The following is a 20,844-nucleotide window of genomic DNA, read 5'->3' as shown; positions in this document are numbered from 1 at the left end:
GATTGTTTGGGACATTAAAGACGATCATTTTTTTTTTTTTTTTTGTTTGGCCACACTACCTATATTCATAAGCCCTATTTAACGCTTGATTACTTTTATAATACACACATACACGCATATACACACAAAAAAAACTAAATACCTAAATACTGACATTGACAAGGAGACATCATCATCATCATCATCATCGTCATAATCAGTGAAAACTAACCGAAACAAACATACAAACACACACACACACACATATTTACCGACTATCAGCCACCGTTTTTTTTTCTTGCTTCTCAATTCGGATTTTTTTTTCGCTCTTTCTCTTTATCGGTTGATTCGGTCGATTGATTCAAATAACTCAAATGCTCTCAATTTGTTAACTTTCACTTATTGTGAATAATAATAATAATAAAAAATTTTTCTTTCGAAGATTTAGCCGTCATATGAGAGAGAGAAAGAGAGAGAGTACTCGATGAACTCGATCGATTGATTATTATTAGCGGCTTAATATTTTCACTGCTGGATTATTATTATTATTCGGTAAATTTTTGTTTGGCCACATTCTCTTCGATTACATTGAATAATAAGAATCAAGTACTTTTTATTCAAATTTTGGTTGTTGAAATGTTTCATAAACCGAATTTATAGCCGTCTATTGTCATGGTTGTTGTTGTTGTTGCTGCTGAACCACCACTGCAACCACCACCACCACCACCCCCCACGAATGGAACAAGATAAATCCGATTTATTCATATTCCACAATTGCCATTGATCATGGACATGAATGGACCATTGACTTGAATGTAACAAACAAAAAAAAAAACATTCTATCGAAAATATCGATAAAAAGTTCAATCAAAAGATTCTTTTCACCAATCTTTTTTTTTCTTATCAATCAACATATAAATATATCACGACAAGGTATTGGATTGATTGATTTGGATGGTAATGAAAAGAAAAAAAAATATATCAAACAGCCAGATTATCATTGTTTGTCGGCTAAAAAAAAAAAAAAAAAGATAACAAAACTACAACAGGCTGTCGACAGGAGCTAATGGACATTTTATTTTAGATTACATATATTGAAATTGGTTGGCCTAATTTGTATCAATTTGTTGTTGTTTGTTTAAATAAACCGGTAAAATGCGAAGAGAGAAAAAAAATGGAACAAAACCACGACATATGGACCAAAATACAAAAAACAACAACAACAAAACTTTATACCAATGATAATGGAAACGATGCAATTTGATACACATTAATCTTTGTGAAAATAATAAAAAAAAAATTTCATTTCCACACACACAAAAAGTGAAAGTTGTGGATTAAAAAACAAAAATTCGTTGTGTTTTTTCGTTTCCATTATTCAACAATAACGGAAATATTTACATCGCATTTGTATCCACTTGTATTTTCATTCAAACAAACAAACCGAAAAAGAACTAGCACTTGAAATTTTTGAATTAAACAAAAACAAAACAAAACGAAAACGAAAATTCAATTTTGACAAGCACGTATACACACACACACAAGCAATTCGAGTGGCTATTCGGATACTTTTAGCACCTAAACAAAAAAAAACCATATGGACACTTCAAGTGAATGAGAAAAAAAAACATTAAAAGTCATAGAATCAAATCAGCCAGCACAAGAAAGATAATGTCTTGTTGTAAATTGTCATAATATTTGATTTAGATGGCTAATTTTGTTTTTTCTACAAACATATTCAACAAGGCTAAACCAACATTACCATCCATTGATGATGATAATGTTTTCTTTTCATTTTTTTGTTCGCTAAAATTAAGCATCAATTTTATTCTTTATTTTTTTTTAAAATGGCAATTATTTATGGACAAAAAAAAAAATTCAATGTTCATTGCCACAACAAGAACAAAAAGGGATTACTTACAACAGCAAAAACGAAACACTAAACACACTAAACACACACACACACATTATTCTTATAGACCTGTCCGGTTTATTCTCTCGTTTTTTTTTTCGTTTCTTTTGAATGTCGTTATTAGTTTTGAAATATACACTTGGCTTATTTCAATGAATGAATGAAATGGTGATTTAATTTTTTTTTTTAGCACATTTCTGTGAATTGTTGTTGTAAAATATAGTAATGTAATTCACATTCAATTTTCGTTTTTTTTATGGATAAAAAAAAATCAGCATCATATTTTGTTCGCCATTGGTTATATGGATGTGCATATATGCACACATCCCATTCATATATAATAAAGATGGCGATGATCGATTTATTTATGGCCATATTATTCAAACTAGAGAGAGAGAAAGAGACGACGACGACGACAAAAAAAAATTGAATTGAATATGACATGAAATTCGCGTGTATACATCATAAATACAGTAAAACAAAAATCTGACTGATGCTAATGAGGTATAACTAACTAACTAACTAGCTAGCTAACCAACCCAAGAACAAAAAAAAAGCAATGAAAACCTAAAAAAAAAAACACATAGACACACGTTTTTTTTTGTGACCACGTTCATACACCTATAGGGTACACACTTACTTGGACAGATGTTTTTTTTTTTTAATATTCATAAATCACTGAAATATGAAAAAAGAAAACAACAAGGATACCACACCAGATTGGATGGTAAATGTTTTTTCTCCTGGGTTTTTTTTTTTACTTTAAAAAAAATGAAAATAATAAAAAAGCAAATTGCGGATGTTAAAAAAAAAAAAAACAAACGAAACACACACACAGCATATGTCAATCGATTATCTTGTCATGTTCATCAACATTATCATTACATAATAATATTGTGTTTGTTTGTTTGTTTGTTGACATTTGTTCATCATGATGACACTTAATTTTTCTTTTTTCTTTTTCTTTATCTTTATGTCAATCATCATCATTATTCAATTATTCAAATGTATATGCAAATGAATAGATTCTGAAACCTGTTGTTTCTTGTTCTGATTGTCATCAAATCATCAACAGATATGAACAAAAAAAAAAACACTCAACAATGAATCATTGTCAAAACAAACAAACAAACAAACAAACACAAATTGACAAAGTGCAGGATGTTCTTATCAACTATTTCCACCCCCCTCCTACCCTCTACCGCCATTCTTCTCTATCTCCCTCATACGATAATTTAGATATTTAAATTTTCAATAAAAAAAAAATTTGAAATGTTATGGCACAATTTATCAATCATAAAATTTTTTTGTTTTGTTTTGTTTTGTTTTTTTACAAGTAAAAAGCTCTTTTGTTTTATGATCGATGTTTAAACTTGATATTTATATATATATATATTATATTTGATCATCATCAATTGATCTGATCTGATGAAATGTGATGTGATCAAATCAAAATAATCATTGATCAGTTTACATCATGAACAGCAAAAAAATCCGATGTTTGTGTGTGTTCCGATGGTTTTTATTACCATAAATGAATCTATAAGGTAAACAGATCAATGATGAGAGAACGAAAAAAAAATCGGATTTTCAAATTTCCAAAAACAAACAAATAGTGAGAGAAAAATTGCAAATGTAAAATGCAATGTTCTGTTCTGTTCTGTTTGTTCAGTTTAGTTTAGCGATTGTTTTGATGATTTCATTTCATTTTTTTCTGGAAATTCCAATCATCAATGTATTGATTTGATTTTCGATTTTTTTTTTTGGTTACAACCTCGATCATCATCATCATCATTATTATTGATCATCAATGATGATCAAGGTGGAAAAATGTTCGGAACAACAAATGAAGAAAAGAAAAAAAAAACATTTTTTTCATGTAATTCTTCAAATGTGCGGTAGGTCAGGTCAAAGATTGAGAGAGAGAGAGAAATTGTTCAAAGTTCTTCATTTGGATGATACCTAGTGAGTGAAACACACACACACACACAAGGCACGCATACAAACAATATGTAATTAGGAAATTTTTTTTTTTTACTTTTCCACTAAACAACAACAACAGGTAACAACAACTCAGAATGTGCGATCAAAAGGTGGTGGTCCACACACAGCAACAGCAGCAGCAGCAGTCAATGAATGGATGGAGATGTCAATTTAACTTGATTTAACTTTAAAAAAAAATAAAAACTACTAAAGGTCGGCTCTGGACCAAAGGCCTGTGTTACAAACATTAGAGAAAGAGAGAGAGAGAGAGAGAGAGAGAGTGTGTGTGTGTGTGTGCGTGTACCACAGAATTTCGCTATTGTTTGATTGTCCGATTGATGGTTATGATGATGATGATGATCTGCGTGTGTGTCCACACTACCACCAAGAAAATATCTTTGTTCATTCTTTCAAAAAAAAAGAAAAAAAAATTTTTTTTTTTCATTGGTAACCTGTTATTATGTTTAATTTAATTTAATTCGCATTTAACACGATCGCGTGATCTTTTGGCCTAAATGCACACATGTGTCTGTATGTCTCGGACAAGGAATAAAGTCATTGTATTTTAAGCAAAAAAAAAAAAAAAAAAACGAATAAAGATTGTGTATGTGTGAGGGAGAAAATAGTTACAAATTCTTCATAACATCGACCATCATCATCAGTGAGATACACACAAAAAACATGATCACTCATCATCATCATCATTGTTGTTGTTGTTTGATATGATCAATAGAATAATAATGAAGATGATGATCATCGTGAACATCGAAGGCGATACTTTTCACACCATTTTTCTTGTTTTTACTTTTTTTTCATTTCATAAATCGCGATGGTGGTCACCACCACCACTACCACCACCATCGTCGTCGTTGATATTGTCGGCATTTAATTTTAAATGTCGATTATTTTCATTGATTTAATTCCAAAATCAATGTATCGATTGTTTTCTTGTTGTTCATCGATCCTATCAAATAAACAAAAAAAAAAATCAAACAATCAATTTGGACACACACACACACACAAACACAGCAAGAGATGCTGAAAAAATTTGATAAAATATCACACACACACACACATATTCGTTATCATTATTTAGTGTTTTTTTTTTTGGCTGAAATCATATCACAACCAATCTAATAGAGAAAGACAGAATTTGTATCTTGGTCATAGTCATAGTTGGTCATAAATAAGAGCATTTATTATAAGCAGTGACTGTGGATTTGATCTTGTTTTTTTTACCATTATTACCTGGACACAAATTGACCAAGCTAGCAAGATGCGTGTGTGTGTGTGTGTGTGTGTGGCATGTGATGTGAGATGTTATGATGATGATGATCATTATGGATAATCATTATCAGTGTATTTGTTTCTGTTAAATTCAATGAAATAATTTGATTTTTTTTTAAATTTACATGACACACACAGTTGGAAATTTTTTTTTTTAAAAACGATGCGGTCAATCAACAATCGATCGATAGAGATCGATCGATGATCGTTTTGTTGTTGTTGTTGTTGTTGTTGTTAAGAACTGTGAGAAACACAAAAAAAACATTTAGCCGGTGTCTCAATGATTGAAAATTGTTTTTCTTTTATTGTACCTCATGTGTGTGTGTCTTTGACATTTTTCCGTTCATTCATCATCATATGTATTTGATCGGCGACAAAAAAAAAGACAGACCCGGCCATTAGTAGTAAAGGTAATCGATACCTACACCTTGTGTAAATAGAAAATTCAAAAAAAAACAAAAAACAAAAAAAAATACAAAAGTCGATAATTGAAAAAATAAACAAAATCAAAACATACACACACACACACACACATGGTAGACAAATGGCCATAAACATTGAACAACGGAATTATCATTTTCAGTATTGCAAAAAAAATTCTCTCTCTGTGTGTGTGTGAGAAAAAAAAATTTAAATATTTGATTTGCCAATGGCCAATGGCCATCATCATCATCATCATCATCACAGAGATGACAACACCTTGTGACCTGAAATAGATAAGATCAACATCAATTGTGAGGTAATTTTTAAGATTTTCATCCATTTAAATGTGCAATTGAAAAATTATACCGACAAGATTTATATTCATTTTGACAATTTTTTTTTTTTTTTTTTGGTTCATTTCATTCATTCATTCATTCATTTTATATTTGTCGACAATTTTCATAGTGAATGATGATGGTCTAATCTTATTTCATAAATCTTTCATCAAAAAAAAAAAATGAATAATTGACCGGTAAAAACCAGTAACCTTTGACTATGGGTGACCCATTATGTTTAATCATCATCATCATCATCATCATCATCATGGATGATAAGACATTAAATGACGGTGACGATGATGATGACAATTGACATCAATCTCTGTTGCTTCCTGATGATGATGGTTGTTGTTAGCACCTATCTAGGATGAATCATGACTGGTTTTTTTTTAATAGCTGGCGACTAACTGACTCTTTTTCACTTTTTTTTTTTTTTTTTTTGTTGCGACAATCTTCATTCAAATCGACCAATTTTATATGATAATTTTGTTGCAGATGATAAAAAAAAAAATTTTTTTTTCGAATCAATTTTACCATCAACAAGATTTTTTTTTCTCTCGAGTAAGTAGCATAGTTGAGAGGTAATTATTATTTATTAGCTAAACAAAACAAAACAACAACAACAACAACAACAAAAACGACGACAAAAATTCATTCAATTTCTTCTTGTTGTTAGTAATGAAAGTTTTCCATATTCATTCATGAATGCCAACAACAACAACAACAACAACCAAAACAAAAAACAACAACAACAACAAGTTCATCGACCAATTTATCTCTCATTTAATAATCATTTAACTTGGACTATAAGATCAAAGTTCGTTTATATATATAAAAGTAAACCAGATGTTTTTCATTTTTTCGTTATTCGTTATTGTTGGCCACAATGTGGTTGGTTGGTTGGTCGGCTGATTTTTTTTCTGGTTGCATTTGAATTCCAATTTGAAATTCTTTACTCGCGCGCTCGCGCAATATTTGGTCATTTAGTTAGTTAGCTAGATTGGAATCATCATCATGCATAGAAAATCTGATCCGATCACGAAAGGCTCAACAAAACAAAACGAAAAAAAAAACTTGAGAAAGTTGATTTCTGATTGGTCAGACAATTCAATCTCTCTCTCTCTCTCTCTCTTTGATCTGATCAAATCTGATGATGATGATGCTATTTGTAAGGGTGATCTAAACAAACCAAAAGAGAGTAGAAAAAAAAGACCACCCAAAATTGACGCGCTCAGACACACACACACACACACAAAACACATACCAAGATTTGATTGAAAATAATAAAAAAAAAATTTGAATTTCAATCTCAAGTCAATAATCAGATGAAAAAAAAAAGAATCGGCAGCTAATGCAAAGAGAATATACATCATAATCATCATCATCAACAGCAACAGCAACAACGACGACGACCATGACCGTGTAATGTGTGTGTGTGTGTGTGTGTGTGTGATGGCTAAAGAAAAAAAAACGTGGCCAAATCTTAATGAAGACATCAACGCTTCTAAATGAATATGTTCGAGAAAGAGAAATTCGTTTGAATTTAAGATTTTGTACCATCCGGATTGGTAATGATCATCATCAACATCAATAGTGTATGTGTGTTGAAGCCTGTAATTGACTTTTGTGGTCATCATCATCATCATCACCACTATTTTGTTCCAATGTTACGATTATTAAAAGTTCATCATCATCATCATCATCATCATCTTCGTCAATCAACATCGTGATTATATTCGTGATATTCACATTAGAAATGCTTACAGATCATCATCATCTGATGATGATGATGATGAAAATGGCACATTCCAATGATCAAAAGAAGAAGAAGAAAGAAAGAAAAACAAATATTAAAGAATCGACTAGTTCTTGTGTCTGTATGTGTATGTGTGTGTATCATTATAATGAACTATTTACCAGGGCCAAAATGATCACAATGATGATTCTCAGGTGATAGCATAGATAGAGAACAGAAGCGCGAAATGTATATATAGATATTGCCGCCACAATGAATGATTGAAAATAGAAATAGATAATTTGCTTTTGCACCATTTTTTTTTTTGAATTATTATTCGTGTATCTATAACATGCCATTATCCAGAATAATAATCAATGACTAAACAACAAAAAAAAAAATCACGGGTATTGAAAGTTCATTCACAACTATGGTATAAAAAGAGAGTGAGAGAGAGATGGAGAGAAAATTACTGCTATTTTGAAATTGATAATCCATTCATGGTATGAGAACTGAGGCGGGGGGGTTCTGAGCATATCGATCGATACCTTTCAATAATCATAATAATAATAATCGATCAATTGAAGAGAAAGAAAAAAAAAATGCCGAAAAGTTTATAAAAGGCCAGCAGCCAAAAACCGGGACAATTTAGTCTTAATGAAGATGAATGTGTACCCATCATGTTTTGTATATATAGATAACGGAGATATGATCATGATGTTTGTTTGAATTAATCAAAAAAAAAAAAAAAAAATTTTGGGCCATAAAACGAACCAACAACCAACGAACCGATAGACAAAAAAAAACAAGAAGGAACCAAACTATTATTTGTTATTGTCAATTCATTGGTGTTTGTTTGGAATTTATTGTGATCATCACCATCATCATCATCATGTTCAAGATGATTTTATCTCTTCAGAAATAAAGGTAAAAGAAAAACGTGACCAAAAGAACCAAAAAAAAAAAATTGTGTTTGTTGTTGTTGTTGTTTTTGTGTGTGTGTGTGTGTATATGTTTTTTTTTTCGTTTGGTTGTATTGTGTTAAAAGAAAGAGACATATTAGAAACACGTTTATACATACCAATGATGATGATGATGATGATGACCACCAAGATCGTCGCCTTTTTTTTGAATTACCATTATTTTTGTGAAATGGACCTCTATCAATCGATAGAGATCGATCGATGATGAAGAGATCATTTTTTTTTTTTTGAAAAAAAATTCTTTTTACAACAAAAGATGATGACCGTCGTCTTTCATCGTTGCGTTGTATATGTATGCATTGGCGGCGATTATCAAAAAAAAAAAAAAAAAAAATTGGCCATTGAAATGAAAGACTGGCCAATGGAAAAACAAGAAAAGAGACCTCACACTTTATTTTTTCTTCTCTTTTCTTCTTTTCTCTTTTTTTTCTTGGTTGGTCAACAAACAAAAGCTAAAAAATAAAAGGAATTGTAGAGAATACACAATAGGAAAAAAAAATATTCCGACATTCATACAAAGTAAACTTACCTTACCATTAGATACATGGCATTAATGTTTCCATTTGAACCATTTAATATGGAATGATGATGATGATGATCATGATTTTAAATCGAGATTCAATAATGCCAATGGTGGTTGGCGGTGGTGGTGGTGATGAAGATTAATTATCAACCACCATTATCATTATCATCATCAATAATTGAATGCCGAAACATTAGATGATAATTAACTTATGAACATTTTAAGCTAATTATTACATGCTGGTAAGTTGACTTTTTGTTTTGCATATTTGATGAATTTTTTTGTTTTGTTTTGTTTTTTGTTTTCGTGAAAAAAAATTTTAAAATTCAAATATTCACCAATCGTGCGCCATCTATTGGATGAAATTAAAAAAATAAAAAATTTTTTTTTTTTGATCAATCAATTAATATGTAATTAAATTTTTTTTTCTTTCAAAAAAAATCCAATTATTTCATTGATTGGATGTGTACCACCTGTCTGCAAATTTTTTTTTTCGGTGATTATTCAGTGGTTGGGTAAATAAAATGAAATTATTTGATGATTATTAATCGCTTGAAACAACAAGTAAATCTGATGTGATTTTCATATAAATAGTGATCATTTTTCATTGATTAGAATTAGTCATTTTGAATTTTATTCTGTGTGTGTAATTTCCAAAAAAAAAAAAAAAAAAAAATGAAATTTGCACTAATCATCGTATTGTTCATTATTGTATGGGATCCAATCTGTGGTAAAAATTCATTTATTATGGACATGACTTTTTTTTCTTACCATCAATTTCAACACTATTAAAACAGGAAGCAGATTTGGTCGTCCAGATAATTACTACGATATTATGATATTGATTAATGGCCGTGCACTTCCAGCACAAAGTGCAATAAATTTACCAAATATTTTAGTGACCGATAAACAGACTGGCCGAGAAATTCCATTACGAATTGGTGTAAGGAAAATTGTAACCGAAGAAGAAAATAATCAAGGTAACAACGGTGGTGGTAATCATGGTGATGGTGGCGGTGAACAAAATGGTGGTGATCATGGCGGCGGTGGGGGTCAGGCTGGTGGTAATCATGGTGATGGTGGCGGTGAACAAAATGGTGGTGATCATGGCGGCGGTGGTGGCGGTGAACAAAATGGTGGTGATCATGGCGGCGGTGGGGGTCAGGCTGGTGGTAATCATGGTGGTGGTGGCGGTGAACAAAATGGTGGTAATCATGGCGGTGGTGGTGGGGGTCAGGCTGGTGGTAACCATGGCGGCGGTAGTGGTCAAGCTGGTGGTGGTCATACTGGCAGTAATGGTATTTTGATTATAGAGGTGTAATTAAATCAAATCAAATTTTTAATAAATTGTAATTCAATGTTTTATTGTATGCACCGGATATGAATGAATGAATGAATTTAATAAAATTTGAATTTTTTTTTTTTGAAACAAGTTACCATGACAACCATCAAATGATGAGTTCGTTTATTCATACATGTGTGTGTGTGTGTGTGTATGTTTATCTGGTGTGGCAGGTGAATAAATTGCTGCTATTTCTGTGTGTGTATGTTTGTGCTACCAACCTACCTTGGTTTATTTGTTGTTGAGTCAATTTTTGTTCATTCGAATGATGTGTTTGTGTGTGTGTGTGTGTTTAGCATCCATAATAGCTTGTCATATATGGTAGCTGAGATTGATTGTCATCAATGATGATGATGATGATAATGGATTCAAATAAATTCAATTATTCTTACCTGTTGCTATTTGCAATATTCTGTAATTTTCAATGTAAGTGGAAAATTTTTTTTTTTTCATTTTATCAATGATATCAATATATTATTCATCTATTAATTTAGCAATGGTAACCAGTTATGAATGTTATGTATGCAATAATCAAGAAGATAATAATGGTAAATGTATTCGTACTGTTCGTACTTGTAATCTAGATGATAATAGCTGTATGACTGTTGTTCGATGGGGAAGTAAGTTTTTTATGTTTACACATTATTATCCAACATTTTTCATATTGTTCTGTTCATTATTCAATTTAGGTACACCTTATTGGGATCCAACTGGACAGAAACAATATTATATATCGAAAAGATGTACAACTTTGGTAAATTTGCCAGAAAAAAGCATCGCTGATCAAATCTTAAATTTTCATTTTTTTAAAACCAAAAATACAGGCTCAATGTCAGGAAGCACGTGAAAATTCCAGTCGTCGTTGTGATCGTATCTGGTATAATGATTGGGAATGTGTTGAATGTTGTACTGGTGATCGATGTAATTATTACATTACTGTAAGTCATCATCATTATTCTACAATTTGATGATTCAATTTTCATTTTTTTTTCTTTTCTCGCCACATATATAGCTTGGAACTTCGACCATTCATGGCAATATGGTCATGATTATCGTTTCGATTGCTGCCTTTATTACAATTGTCACATATTTCAGATAGCCATAATGTCCAATTGCACAGTATTATTTATATACATTCATTCATATTTGTAATTTGTTAATCGTACATAATTCACATTCATTTTGCATTTTGCATTTTTTTTTATTGAAATTAAAATTTACCAAATATATTCGAATAAGGGTTATAATTTGAAAAAATTGTTTTTATTTTAATTTTTTCATAAAAAAAAGAGTCAAACATAAAGTACGTGACATTTTTGGTCGAATCTTGTCATCACATGTTTTTATTTTCGATCGTGGATTATATATACCATTATTATTATTATTATTGCATCATAATGTTGGATCGTATCTTTAATTATCGTTCATCATCATCAACAACACCGGAATCTGGTTATGAAGATTGTTTTCAATGTCGTATGATTGGTGGTGGTGGCCTAATCGGTCTTGGTAGTTATATTATCTATTATTCATTTCAACGACGAAATATTCCAACCGCAAATAAATTATCTGTATTTGCATCAGCATTCATTGGATCCGTAGTGATGACATTGGGAACGTTGCGTTTACTTGGCATCCATGAATTGGATAATGTTCCAATCAAACAATCGAAAAAAATTCAACATGAAGAATCACGATATGAATAAGTTATCATAGATTGTAAATACATCTGTTTTTTTTTGTTTATTCCAAAATTTTTTTTGTTTGTTTAATGAACGAAAAAAATGAACATATAAATCACCTTGTATGTATAAGTGGGGATATTGGTTGATGTGTGTAACAAGTAAATCAATTTATAAATAAAACACAATCAATATGTATTATTTGTTGTAGACACTCCAAAATGATGAAAATAAAAATTTTTTTCTTTTTTCTTGGGATTTTCATAGTAAACAAAAAAAAAATGTTTTTTTCCCAAATCCAAAACTAAATCTTAATCTGTAGCTTTAAAATATAATCCAAAAATGAATGTTCATGTGTTTGTGTGTTGATGAATTCTTCTACAATCATTATTCTCTGACTAAATCATCCAAAACAAAACACCTGTTTTTCAAAATGTTTAAAAATGGTATTTTTGTGTCTGCGTGTGTGTGTGTGTGTGTTGAAGAAGAAATCATAATACGGTTATTTTATGATAAAATATTTTCGATCAAATTAATTAGGTGAAGAAAAAGAAAAAAAATATCACTTGAAAATAGACAACAGACAAATCATAATCATCATCATCAATGGTGAATGATTGACAATTATCACAAATAAACATGAAAAAAATATATGTGTTTTTTTACAGCTCATTATAAAGTTGAGAAAAAAAAAATCCAAATTCTTCTCAATCATATCATAAATCGGAATCCATTTGAACATTGTCACCTTTGTTGTTGTTATTATCATCATCATTATTTGAACCATGCATAGTAACATTTTCAATTGATGTGGCAGAACGAAGTGATTGATGATGAAGAGCTGTTGTCGTTGTTGTTGTTGCTGTTGACTGATTATGATGATGATGATGATGATGTTGTTGTTGTTGTTGTTGATGATGGTTAGTGAAAATTGGCTGCGAAAATACATTCATTGGTGATGATGAATGATGATGTTGGCTTGCCGTTGTAATGCTACTGTTTGCAAACAAATTAGTATATGATCCAATTGAAGCCAAAAATGAATGGCCACATTTTGGACAGCAAACAGTCTTATGACGACTAATTGGACTGATTGGTCGTGGCATCAATTGTTCGTGGCTAATTGGTGATGAAATTGCCAATGGTGTCGGTGGTGGTGCTTTTGCCTGTGGTGACATTGCAACATTCATTGGTACTGGCGATGATAATGTTCGTTGTCGACCATTCGACGAACTTGGTGTAGGTAAAATATTCTCATTCGATACATGACGTTCATCGAAATCAATTTCAAGCGATGATTCAGATTCACTAGAATGTGAAAAAATATAAATTATTTTTTAAAGAAAATTCAAATTGTTTAAAACAACCTTAAATGGCGACATAAACGTTCACGTCTTTCAATTTCCATTTGTAGTTTTCGTTGTAGACGAACATTTTGTTCTCTTTGTTCACGTTCTTCTTTTTCAAAAAGAGCCATTTTTTCATTATGTTCTTTTTCGGCTATTTGAAGACGATTACGTAGTTTCATTACTTCACTACGAAGTAATTTTACATGATTCGTCAATTGATGTGGATCACACATACAGCTTACACGTTGTTCATTCATCATCAATGAAGAATTATTATTATTCATATTAGAACCAAGTGAACAAATGGCTGCCGTTCCACCACTGTTGTTATTCATCGGGCTCATTGGTTGTGGTGGTCCAGGCGATTGAGCGGGAGTCATTTGCATCGATGACGATGATGATGATTGATTCGAAGTTTCGTCTAAACATTGAAAAAAAATAACATTTGATTTAAAAAAAAAATTCCATCATTATAATCAAGACACATACTCATTGAACATCCACTAGCTGCACTAAAAGTTTCTAGTTTTTCATATAAATCACGTTTTTCATTCTCCAATTTATCCATACGTTTCCATAGTTTATTCACTAATGCTTCTTGTTCCTGTTCCAATGTATTTTCCAATTCAATCTTTTCACGTCGTAATTGTTCCAAATTATTCTGTTTTCGAATGGTTTCATTTTCCAATTTTTCAATCTTTCGCATCAATTTATTTACCAATGCTTCTTGTTCTTGTTCCAATGTATGTTCCAATTGAACCTGAAACCAATAATGTTTTCAGGGAAAAAAATAATTAAAAAAAACCAAGTAAATTACCAAAATTTACCTTTTCAGCACGTAATTGATTCAATTTACGTGATAAATCATTAGTTAGACATTCTTCTTCATGTTCATAATTGAGTGCCAATGTTTCTTTTTCTTTTTTCAATGTTTGAATACGTTTCAACAATGTATTCGAAATGTATTCTTCTTCTTGTTCGGCTTTAGCTTGAATGGATACCGATGCACGACGTAATGATTTATTTTCTTCAGTTAAACTTTTTATACGTAATTTTAATGTTTCAATTTCAATTTTAAATACACGATTCTCTTGTTCCAAACGTTCCATTGATGGATTTGATATAGAAATCGATGGTGATACAGCGGCCGATATATTTGTAGTTGATGGTGGTGGTGGTGATGGTGTCATAAATGATGATGAACGACTTGCTATAGGTGATGCTAACATCGATGATGATGATGATACACCATCCATTTGACCTTCGGATGAATCAGCCATTTTTTTTATTATTATTGTTGTTTGTTTGTTTGTTTAAATATTCAAAATTCAAAAACAAATCATGCACACACACACACACACAAAAAAACAATTTGTTAATTTTTGTTCTTTTGATTTTCGATTATATTATATTATAAAACAATCAAGACGAACAATCAAAAAAGAAATTAAAAAAATGAAGCACAAAAATTGTTGTTTTGTTATTATGAACAACAAATGGTAAATGACATTTTAGATTTCACATACACACACACAAAAAAAAACGAAGCAAAAACAAAATTATATTGTTGTTGTTGTGATAAACACATAAACTTTCAATCGATTATGATGATGATGATAAAAATAAATCAATCAATAAACAATTATCATCATCATCAAAAATAATAATATAAAAAAAAAATGAGGGAAACAAATTCAATCGATTCAATGATGATGGAAACAAAAGAATAATTTTTCCTATGAAAAATGAATTGCAGAAATTAAAAAAATAAAATAAAATAAAATAAACATCAAAATCATCATCAATATTTATACTGTAAAAATAAATGTCACTGTTCTTTCGTATATGATCGTCGATATATTATAAACACATATATAGAGTTGAATTTGAATATGGAATTTATCAGATTTTTTTTTTGTTTTTTGTGTGTGTATTAATAATTTCGATGATGACAAAATTTTTTTTTGTTGTTCTCATTCATTAAATGTCAGCACAGTCACAAACACAACCATTTAAGCCTTATGGGATTTTTTTTTGTGTATGGTTCGGCTTCTGTCAATTTTTTTTTGTCCATCAAAAAAAAAATCGCGTGTGTATTATATAATGTGACGTTGTTTGATTGATGATATATGTGGGTATATACAAAAAATAAGAGACACGAAGAGTACAACAAAAAATGGTCTTGATTTGTTTGTGAGCACACTGTCTTCGTGTATTTATTTTTTTTTTTTTTTGTTCGGGACACTGAAAATTCAATGGATCTATCTTTTCTGTATGTATTGAAGCTTGAATAAAGATGGATGAGCAAAATAGAGAGAGAGAGAGAGAAAGACCCAACCAACCGAACAAACACCAAACGCCGATAATAATAAAAAAGAATGTAAAAGTCGAGCCCATTCAATACAAAAAAAAAAATACCAGCTGCAGCAGCAAAAAAAAGACCCATCATAAATTCCATTTTACACACATCTAGTAGTGCCATCTTTTGCCAATGATTGAAAATGAGCATAAAAAAAAGAATTTTTTAATTTTAATTTTTTTTTGTTTTTTAATTTTTTTTTATCACATAATTCAATCACACACATGTACAATTTTCTTATTTATAAAAAAATATATAACATATATGTTGCCATCCTAAAATTCAATAACCAAAAAAAAACAAAAACGAAATTAAATGATAACTTGATGAGTGTGTATGAGGGAAGAAAAAAAAATTAAAAATTGTTAAGATTTATCACCATCATCATCAAAATATAATGGATCAGCACTATAGATGATATATGCACGATCTAGAAATGCTTTCATTGTTTTCTTGGTAAAATCATCAAAAAACAGACTCATAAAACGTGAATGTATGGTTGATTGAAATTCAAATGTAACATTAAATGTTACTAATGTTCGTTTTGCATTCAATTCTTCAAATTTCCATTCTGATTCTAAATATTTTAATATTGTACTATTCATTCCTTTCACCAGTACACGATTCGGTTTATCCAGATAAATGATGGATGTATATTTTTCAGTTATCAATGGTGGAAATCCAACAACTAATTCAGCTTCCATACGATCAGGTGAACGTGATAAAACTGTTGATTCCAAACAATTTGGTAAAAATTGTTCATAATCATCAACATTGGCGACAACATTGTATATCTGTGTTTTTGTAAATCTAATGGAGAAAAATAAAATTTACTTAAAATGAAAAATTAAATTATTAGTCCTTCATCATTACCTAACAATTCGTTGATCAGTAAATTCTTGACGATTATTTTTATTATTATTATCATTAAAATCTTCCGATGGTGATGATTGAAATGGTAGATCAAAAAATGATCGATATTGCAATTGAACAATGTTGTTGTTGTTATTATTATGTCTATTTATCAATTGTGAAATCATTTTTAAATGTTGTTGTTGTCTAAAAGAATGATGATGATGATGATGACTTATAAGATTATTTCGTATAAATATCAATATTGTACGTCTCATATCGTATTTGTGTTGCACGTGTTTGAATCAAATTCTTGTCATAAGAATTTTCAAAATAATGTACCAAATGAAAAAAAAAACGCTGATCAATAATAATTGAAATTGAAATTGATAACCAAAAAAAAAAAAAGTCGTCGCGCATACAGATGTTTTCGTTGATTTATTATTTTTTTTTTATTACAAACACTGAAAAATGACAAACTATTTATACACATGCGTCAACAATTTGTCCTAATATTTGTCCTCGAAAAACAGCATTCGACATTTAATTCTTGGGGGTTGATTTATATACAGTTATTTAATACGAAACGATAACAAACGAAAAAAAAACCCACACACACACACGGAATTATTTTCTACATATGGAACAAATTATTATTTGAAACAATTCAAATTCATTTTTGTTTTACTGAGATTCTTATTATTCATTTTTTTTTTTTTTTTAATAATTTATAAGTATTAATACAACCGGAACATTCATGGACCGGGGATATGAAGATAAATATAATAGGAGCTGTTGTTGTTGTTGTTTTTTTAACAATTTTTGCTGTATTTTTTTTTACCATCTAAATAAACAAAAAAAAAGTTGTTGAATTTTTCTATTTCTTATACACATTCGATGACTTTGTTTTCATTCCACACATACACACAATAATGATGATTTTTCGAAATGTGGTGATTATGTGTTTTCTACAAAGCGCCAACCAATTTTTGTAAACCTTCCGTAGTCATTGATTTAGGCCGTTCGATTGGTAAACCAAGTGCACGATCCCAAACTAATGATGCCATAACACCAAGAGCACGTGAAACACCAAATAATACAGTATAGTATTGCATCTCTTTTAGTCCATAGTACTGTCACAAATAGAATATATCAATATAATATTTCATCACATTTTATAAAATTCCAAACATTGTAAATATACCTGCAAAAGTACACCGGAATGGGCATCAACATTGGGCCATGGATTTTTCACTTTACCAAGTTCCAACAAAATTGGCGGTACTGTCTTATAGATTTGGGCCACAAGTTTAAACATTGGATAATCAGGTAAATGTTTGAGTGCAAATTCACGTTGAACAGTATAACGTGGATCGGTTTTACGTAATACAGCATGACCATAACCAGGGACAACCTTTTTGATCGAAAAATAAAGATTTGATTTCATGTCATATTAGGATATTGACGTTAATGTATTTTACCTGACCACTTTTCAATGTTTTCCATACAAATTCGCTCATTTTTTCATCACTAACATTGTCACCAAGTTCTTTCTGTAATTTGGTTAACCAGACCAATACTTCTTGATTGGCTAATCCATGCAATGGTCCAGCCAAACCGTTCATACCAGCAGCGAATGATAGATAAGGATCAGATAGAGCAGAACCGACAAGATGAACTGCATGGGCGCTGACGTTTCCTCCTTCGTGGTCACTAAATAAATAAATTCAATTAATGATTCAATGTTAAATCAATGAACCAAATAGATAACAAACCTATGGATAGTCAAATAAAGGCGCATCAAATCTGTAAATACTTGATCATTGAAACCAAGCATTGTTGTGAAATTGGCTGACCAATCTTTATTTGGATCAATAGCACCAATCGATGATCCATCCCGATAAAGATTACGATAAATAGTTGCAGCAATAGTCGGCAATTTAGCTATCAAACGAATGGCATCTTCATAAACATATTCCCAATATGTTGCTTTGTTGACACCTTCACCATATGCTTTAGCGAACAATGATTCAGTATTACAAGCAGTTATTGCGGCACTAAATTGAGACATTGGATGGAGATTTGATGGAAAATTATTCAACATTGTCACAACATGTGATGGTAGATCGGCATGAGCGGCAAATTGTTTGGAAATTGTTTCCACTTGTTGTTTATTCGGTATATCACCGGTTAATAAAAGCCAATAAAGACCTTCGGGTAATGGTTCTTCACCACCAGGTGCTTGTGGTAATTTTTCACGACATTCAGGAATCGAATAACCACGAAATGAGATACCAGTTTCAGGATCAAGATACGAAGTTTCAGTAACCAATGCTTTGAGACCACGCATACCGCCATATACTTGATCGATGGCAATCTCACCAATAACATTGTTACCGAATGCAGCACGAAATTCTTTTACACGTCGTTGATGTTCAACAATTTTCTTTGCCATAATACCTTTCAAATCGGTACTTTCCGAAGGATTACTAACAAATCGAGCCGATGCATAATTAACGCATGCTGCAGGTAGGCCATTTGTTGTATTGACCTGAAATAATCGTCGACAAAGCATAGACTAATTGATAATTTCAAAAAAAAAAAAAAAAGAATTAATTTTGAATGAATCATGAATATTGAAATATTTACCATTATGTTGATTTTGAACAAAAAAAAAATAACAACAAATTAGAAATAGAACAACAACAACAAAAAAAATATTTAAGTTGAAGGAACACTGAACTGTTTGAAAAAAAAACGAAAAATGTTAATTAGAATCATGAATAAAACAGTAAAATTAATTCATCTGTGTGTGTGTGTGTGTGTCAAAGCGGTTGGTTTATAGATACTAAACAAAAAATGTACCAGAAATCTAATCAAATCAAAATGAATAAAAGAAAAAAGATTCCTGTTCACATGGGTAAAAATAATAATTAAAATTAAAAGGTCACCTGAAAAAGAAACGGGTGAAAAAATTCCTGTTTTAAATAAAAAAATTAGATATTCAAATAACAATGAAAAAAAAGTAACTGATCAATTGATGTATATGTATGGGGGTAATAATAATATGCGGCTAGTATGATTCAAAATTTAATATTTAAAAATTAAGATTATGATCAACATCAATGATCATGATGACGTTTACCACCACTGCTGCTGGTTTGTAATCGATGTTGTCGTCTTCTTTCAAGAAAAAGAGAGAGAGAGAGAGAAAGAGATTAATCGATACACTGTATAAAGCGGAAAAAACTTGATTGAAAATATTATGGATTGGCTACTCTCTGTTGATCGTTGTTTTAAATGATGATGATGATGATGATGATCGTTTTCGTGGCCGTCGTTCTTGGTTGAGGATAATGTCGTGTTATAAATATAATATAAATATTGTTAAGCGTAATGTATGTTTGATACAATGTTCAGGTCGAACTTTTTTTTTTTTTGTTTGTTTGTTTCGAACAAGGCAAACAAGGACGTTGTATCATCCGATACATACTTTATGAATGGATTCTATATTCGATTTTTTTTGCAATTCAACATATTTCTATGCTACTACTTTTATGATATGAATTTTTCTATAAACATTATTCTATGCTATTAGCAATAGAATTGATGATGGTAATGCCGGTTAAATTTTTTTTTCTTTATTTGATGATTTCGAAATTTATTTTTATTTTTTTACATTTTGTCATATTAATAATTTGGAAATTAATTTTTTTTTCATACAATACACCTGTTTACGTCTTTTTTTTTGGTTGTTGTTGTTGTTGCTTAATCGAACGAAAAAAAAACAAAGGTGTTTTTTTCTGCATAAAACAATGTCAAATCCAATATATGAAAACAAAAACACAGACACACAACCATATCGTGTGCGTGATTGTCACCATATTTATAAATATATAAAATTCACATCATCATCATCATTCTATATGATCAACATCATCCTTTCAATCACCATGATGATGTTGATGATGATGATGATGATGACGAGTCGAAAAAAAAATTGTACAATAATGATTTGGTTGGAATTTTCTTTTCCATTTGTTCATCATCATGTCTAATTTATTCATTCAAAGTTGATGATATATGATGGGTTGATT

General features: G+C 30.4%; 5 protein-coding genes across 7 annotated transcripts; 2 read left to right on the top strand and 3 right to left on the bottom strand.

The window, feature by feature from the left end:
* The first annotated feature begins 9,745 nt into the window (after nucleotides 1–9,745).
* On the top strand, nucleotides 9,746–10,576 carry LOC124499775 (uncharacterized). Its single transcript, XM_075735851.1, has 2 exons — nucleotides 9,746–9,893; nucleotides 9,961–10,576. Exons 1-2 carry the CDS (start codon nucleotides 9,839–9,841, stop codon nucleotides 10,482–10,484), a joined length of 579 nt encoding a protein of 192 aa, XP_075591966.1. The 5' UTR covers nucleotides 9,746–9,838; the 3' UTR covers nucleotides 10,485–10,576.
* Nucleotides 10,577–10,761: 185 nt separating this feature from the next.
* cold (coiled) lies at nucleotides 10,762–11,761 on the top strand. The gene is made up of 5 exons (XM_047056007.2): nucleotides 10,762–10,931; nucleotides 11,000–11,125; nucleotides 11,195–11,259; nucleotides 11,330–11,443; nucleotides 11,518–11,761. Exons 1-5 carry the CDS (start codon nucleotides 10,850–10,852, stop codon nucleotides 11,602–11,604), a joined length of 474 nt encoding a protein of 157 aa, XP_046911963.2. The 5' UTR covers nucleotides 10,762–10,849; the 3' UTR covers nucleotides 11,605–11,761.
* A 439-nt stretch (nucleotides 11,762–12,200) lies between these two features.
* On the bottom strand, nucleotides 12,201–15,947 carry LOC124499774 (coiled-coil domain-containing protein 6). 2 transcript variants are annotated; one of them, XM_075735849.1, is made up of 5 exons: nucleotides 15,351–15,895; nucleotides 14,364–15,272; nucleotides 14,026–14,296; nucleotides 13,555–13,957; nucleotides 12,201–13,495 (listed from the first exon to the last, which is right to left on the bottom strand). In XM_075735849.1, the coding sequence occupies exons 2-5, from the start codon at nucleotides 14,814–14,816 to the stop codon at nucleotides 12,904–12,906; spliced, it is 1,719 nt and encodes a 572-aa protein (XP_075591964.1). In that variant the 5' UTR covers nucleotides 14,817–15,272; nucleotides 15,351–15,895; the 3' UTR covers nucleotides 12,201–12,903. The 2 variants fall into 2 exon arrangements, with proteins under 2 accessions (XP_075591964.1, XP_046919693.2); XM_047063737.2 differs by having other exon boundaries at nucleotides 14,364–15,947.
* LOC124499764 (coenzyme Q-binding protein COQ10 homolog A, mitochondrial) lies at nucleotides 15,752–17,217 on the bottom strand. The gene is made up of 2 exons (XM_047063724.2): nucleotides 16,769–17,217; nucleotides 15,752–16,705 (listed from the first exon to the last, which is right to left on the bottom strand). The coding sequence occupies exons 1-2, from the start codon at nucleotides 17,023–17,025 to the stop codon at nucleotides 16,261–16,263; spliced, it is 702 nt and encodes a 233-aa protein (XP_046919680.2). The 5' UTR covers nucleotides 17,026–17,217; the 3' UTR covers nucleotides 15,752–16,260.
* Nucleotides 17,218–17,423: 206 nt separating this feature from the next.
* Nucleotides 17,424–20,611, bottom strand: kdn (citrate synthase). Of its 2 annotated transcripts, none has more exons than XM_075736068.1 (6): nucleotides 19,893–20,611; nucleotides 19,397–19,489; nucleotides 18,523–19,325; nucleotides 18,229–18,460; nucleotides 17,952–18,161; nucleotides 17,424–17,880 (listed from the first exon to the last, which is right to left on the bottom strand). In XM_075736068.1, the coding sequence occupies exons 2-6, from the start codon at nucleotides 19,397–19,399 to the stop codon at nucleotides 17,716–17,718; spliced, it is 1,413 nt and encodes a 470-aa protein (XP_075592183.1). In that variant the 5' UTR covers nucleotides 19,400–19,489; nucleotides 19,893–20,611; the 3' UTR covers nucleotides 17,424–17,715. The 2 variants fall into 2 exon arrangements, with proteins under 2 accessions (XP_075592183.1, XP_075592184.1); XM_075736069.1 differs by having other exon boundaries at nucleotides 19,699–20,222.
* Nucleotides 20,612–20,844: the final 233 nt, after the last annotated feature.

Source organism: Dermatophagoides farinae, chromosome 2, assembly GCF_024713945.1.
Source record: "Dermatophagoides farinae isolate YC_2012a chromosome 2, ASM2471394v1, whole genome shotgun sequence".
NCBI lineage: Eukaryota > Metazoa > Arthropoda > Arachnida > Sarcoptiformes > Pyroglyphidae > Dermatophagoides > Dermatophagoides farinae.
This window is presented reverse-complemented; position numbering and strand designations above follow the sequence as displayed.

Excerpts from the sequence above, each read along its gene's own strand:
- LOC124499775 (XM_075735851.1), top strand. The coding sequence starts at position 9,839 with ATGAAATTTGCACTAATCATCGTATTGTTCATTATTGTATGGGATCCA. Across the intron at positions 9,894-9,960 it reads TGTATGGGATCCAATCTGTG|GAAGCAGATTTGGTCGTCCA; the intron begins GTAAAAATTCAT and ends CTATTAAAACAG.
- cold (XM_047056007.2), top strand. The coding sequence starts at position 10,850 with ATGATGATGATGATGATAATGGATTCAAATAAATTCAATTATTCTTAC. Across the intron at positions 10,932-10,999 it reads AATATTCTGTAATTTTCAAT|CAATGGTAACCAGTTATGAA; the intron begins GTAAGTGGAAAA and ends CTATTAATTTAG. Across the intron at positions 11,126-11,194 it reads GACTGTTGTTCGATGGGGAA|GTACACCTTATTGGGATCCA; the intron begins GTAAGTTTTTTA and ends TATTCAATTTAG.
- LOC124499774 (XM_047063737.2), bottom strand. The coding sequence starts at position 14,816 with ATGGCTGATTCATCCGAAGGTCAAATGGATGGTGTATCATCATCATCA. Across the intron at positions 13,958-14,025 it reads AGCTAGTGGATGTTCAATGA|ACGAAACTTCGAATCAATCA; the intron begins GTATGTGTCTTG and ends TTCAATGTTTAG. Across the intron at positions 13,496-13,554 it reads CGTTTATGTCGCCATTTAAG|TGAATCTGAATCATCGCTTG; the intron begins GTTGTTTTAAAC and ends TTCACATTCTAG.
- LOC124499764 (XM_047063724.2), bottom strand. The coding sequence starts at position 17,025 with ATGAGACGTACAATATTGATATTTATACGAAATAATCTTATAAGTCAT. Across the intron at positions 16,706-16,768 it reads ACTGATCAACGAATTGTTAG|ATTTACAAAAACACAGATAT; the intron begins GTAATGATGAAG and ends TTTCTCCATTAG.
- kdn (XM_075736068.1), bottom strand. Across the intron at positions 18,461-18,522 it reads CTTTATTTGACTATCCATAG|TGACCACGAAGGAGGAAACG; the intron begins GTTTGTTATCTA and ends TTATTTATTTAG. Across the intron at positions 17,881-17,951 it reads ATTCCGGTGTACTTTTGCAG|TACTATGGACTAAAAGAGAT; the intron begins GTATATTTACAA and ends TATTTGTGACAG.